The sequence below is a fragment of the Apaloderma vittatum genome, unplaced genomic scaffold (assembly GCF_000703405.1).
Source record: "Apaloderma vittatum isolate BGI_N311 unplaced genomic scaffold, ASM70340v1 scaffold20428, whole genome shotgun sequence".
In the NCBI taxonomy this organism is placed as follows: domain Eukaryota; kingdom Metazoa; phylum Chordata; class Aves; order Trogoniformes; family Trogonidae; genus Apaloderma; species Apaloderma vittatum.
In genome coordinates this window covers 2,826-6,243 of record NW_009730436.1, presented here as the reverse complement: position 1 = coordinate 6,243, position 3,418 = coordinate 2,826, and the positions used below count along the sequence as shown (strand labels likewise).

Genomic DNA, 3,418 nt, shown 5'->3' with positions numbered 1-3,418 from the left:
TGGGGTTGTTTTTTTTCTACACATGAAGAGTCCCATCGTGGGCTACGGGGAGAGGTTTTTTGACATCACCTCGAGCTTGGAATTTCTGTCGACGCGGAGCACGCTCCAAGCTCAGAGCATGTAGGTAACTTATTTTTCAAACCTTTGTTTTGTTTTATTTTTGCAAGCGAATGCAGATCTTAGAAGATTCACCCTCACTTGCTTATCAGCTACACGTAAAATTCAGGAACGTCTCTGCCATTACAAAACTCTTCACGTCTTATTTCCTCCCTCCTTCTGCTTCCCGTAACGTAAAAAGCTTCTTTTGCAGTTTATCAAGTCCCTCCGCTGGTACCAGCTAAAAAAAGGAAGCAAATTTAGAGGAACTCGTGCGGGAAAACAGAAGAATTTTAAAAATAAGTTGTTTGAAGCGAAAATAAAAATAATAAATCTTTATTTGCATACCCAGAACTTGCTCAAACACCCTCCCAGTCCCTACAGGACCAGACCAATCTTTTATCTGCGGTCAGATAAAATCCTCTCAGGCAGATATATTCTAATGCAAAGGAATTTCGTTTTCCAATAATTAAGAAATGGTTAATGGAAAGAGAAACTCGTTGGAAAATAGACTATTTATGGCCCAAATTTTTCTGTCCTTACTGGCACACGTTTTCCCATGGATTTAATTCCAAGTCTCACCAGATTTCTGATTTAGGATCCCAACTTCGAGAGAAGGACGGACCATGGTGACGATACGTGGGTGTAAGAAAGTGACAACTGTATCTCAATTGCAAATATTACAATATATTACATGGAAAATAAAGGAATTTCATGTAGCTCTAGCACTAATCCACCAAAATATCAAAAAAAGACAGCAGGACGCAGAGGAGCGAGCTCCCTCCACGCCAGGAGCCTGCGCTTTCGGCTTCCTCTCCCGCATCTCCCCACGCCCTCCGTCATTTGAATGGGAACCGAAGAGATTCCGGAATTCACAGCAATTAACTAACCACACGAATGCAAAAAAAAAAGTCTTTCCCGCTGGGATGGATAACCCAGTTCTGGAGCTGCACGATCCAGCCCGGGCGGGGAGGGGAGCCGCGGCCGTTTCAGGTTTCGAATCACCCCTCGGTTTTATTTCCATCCTTTTGATTTTCGTCGTTTTTGCAGGCGGGGAACTTCCACGAAGCCTTGAAGTTGTTCCCTAAACTGTGAACGGGTCAGAAATAGGAACTGTTGGTCGTTCCAGCGCGGAAGCAGACGTAGCAGAGCAGGTCAGGACAGGGAAAATTATTTTTTCACTGCATGAAACATAGAACAGCTGGAGTCTGCTCAGCTTTTGGCTACATAAAGCAGAGTGTGAGAGGAAGATCTCTGCACCTGCCATTAATTCTTGCCTTACAAAATTCACATTCTTCAAGTTTGCAGCTCTCCCCCACATTTTTCCTAAAGAAATCAAAGACTTCCTCTACATTTTAAGCATATTTGAAGCGCAAAATATTAATGCTGGTGTAATCAGTCTGGAGTTACCATCACCGCGATGTTACTTTTGACCAGAACATCGAGCTAAAATTCGGGAAACTCCGTTTTGTGCTGCGGCAGGAGGGAGATGAAGTTGGTCTACACGTCCCTGAAAAAATAAAGTCGTTGCAGAAACAGACTGAGCTATACACAGGTGAAATTCCTCCCGTGGGGGTGTTTCTACAAACACAAACACGCTTTTCTCAGGCTATAACTCGGAAAACGCACTCGGAGGAACACTTTAGGAAATTGCCACCTTTCAGAGCATATTTCCAAAAGTTCTACCGCCGCAGGGAACAGGTACGCGAACTCAGAGCTCACGCTTCGGAGGTTGAATTGTCAAAATTAATCCAAATGATTTTTGACAGGGAGCCTAAACTGTATTTATTTATGCCAGAACTTCATATGCAAAGGACGAATTAAAAGCTCCTCAACTTGAGCTCAGCGACGCCCCAAGTTGCAAACCCTGGGGTGGAGTTAAAACCACTTTATTAGTTTTAGTGTAAACGGTCCTCGTAGAAACCCAGCACATACAGAGCTTGCTAACACGACTCTTTCTGCTTTTTCATTGGGATTTCTATTGTCATAAAATCCTCAGCCAGTGTCACTTCTTGACCCTCTAACGCCGACTCCGCCTGTCTCTTCAGCTCGGCAACGTCCGCGTCTCCCTCCTCTCTCTGAGCAGCCGGTTTATACCGCTGACTGAAGTGAGTCAAAACCAATTTCTTGACTCGGCACAATTTTGCGAAAGCCGACGCCGTTTTCGGAGTGCTATGACCGTGCTCTCTGGCCTTCTCCTCTTGGCTATCGTCCAGCGTGGCTTCGTGGATCAGTACATCCGCTTCGTAGCAAAGCTTCGCGGCGGCATCTCCAACCACCGCCGAACAATCGCCCAAAATGCAAATTTTTCGTCCGGGAATAGGGTCTTCTAAGACGTCCGAAGGAAAAATCGTTACTCCGTTTTCTAAAACGACTGCGGTTCCGTTCTTCAGCTTCCCATATAAAGGACCTGGTCGAATACCTAGTAAATAAAGGAAAAAGAGTCCTTAAATATTATGTTGAGAGTTGTTTTTTTTTAAAAAAAATCACTTCAGAAGTGATAACGCTATAAATAGAGCTCTTTCACAGAGAAAATACAACCTCAGTATAAATAGCAATTGCTGTTTCACACTTCACACGAAGAAAGAGCTCGCGACGTTAGCAGGGAGTGTGTTTGAAGGAAAATCTTTGTATTCAAGTCAAGAAAGTCGTGCAAACACACTGGCCATACGCCTCCCCGAAAGCCACGGTGTGTTTTTTTAAACTTTTCACATCTGAACCTGTTTGCTCTTCCCAGTATGTGAACAGCCTGCGGGTATTAGTTGGCGCCAGCGTTGACGCACCAGTTCGGGCTGTTGCGTTGGCATGAAGTATTAAAACAACTTTAATAAAAAATAGATAAGTGAATTGAAACAGATTCTGGGAGCAGCTCTAATTTGCTGGAACCCCTCGGTCACAAAAAGATTTCAACTGCCTGTGACCCCAGTTTTGTTACGTTTGCTGAAAATCTGAGTGCTACTCAGTTTGAAGACGATTTATTTTTAGTGTAGGCACTAAAAATAAATTTAAAAGAGGAAAAAAAACCCCAAAAGTCAAAGTAGTTACCAAAGTCTTTCAGTTTCTGTACGTTGAGTTTACCCGTCCGGGGTTTCTCTTCCACCACAAAGCCAAAGGAAGGAATTCGGTGAAACAGGCGAAACGCTTTCACAACCAACTGCTCATCATCGACCAGCAAGTAGGAGTTTTCTACGGGATCCAGGTGGAGTATTCTCCCTTGTGCTCCCTGGGGAGATACCTCATCTCTGTCCAGGTGAGAAAACTCCTTAAATTCTTCTACGGGACACTGGTCTCGTGTAGGTACCAGTTCATGAACAGTGTAGGG

The 3,418-nt window shown here is 44.1% G+C and overlaps 1 protein-coding gene across 1 annotated transcript in view; it reads right to left on the bottom strand.

Moving 5' to 3' along the window:
- Positions 1-2,039: 2,039 nt before the first annotated feature.
- The window catches only part of ELAC1 (elaC ribonuclease Z 1), a 3,049-nt gene continuing 1,670 nt past the window's right edge, over positions 2,040-3,418 (bottom strand). The window contains 2 exon segments of the mRNA XM_009874819.1: positions 2,040-2,518; positions 3,142-3,418. The exon segment at positions 3,142-3,418 is cut by the window's right edge and continues 30 nt beyond it. Of these exon segments, the coding sequence (XP_009873121.1) occupies positions 2,040-2,518; positions 3,142-3,418 (756 nt within the window).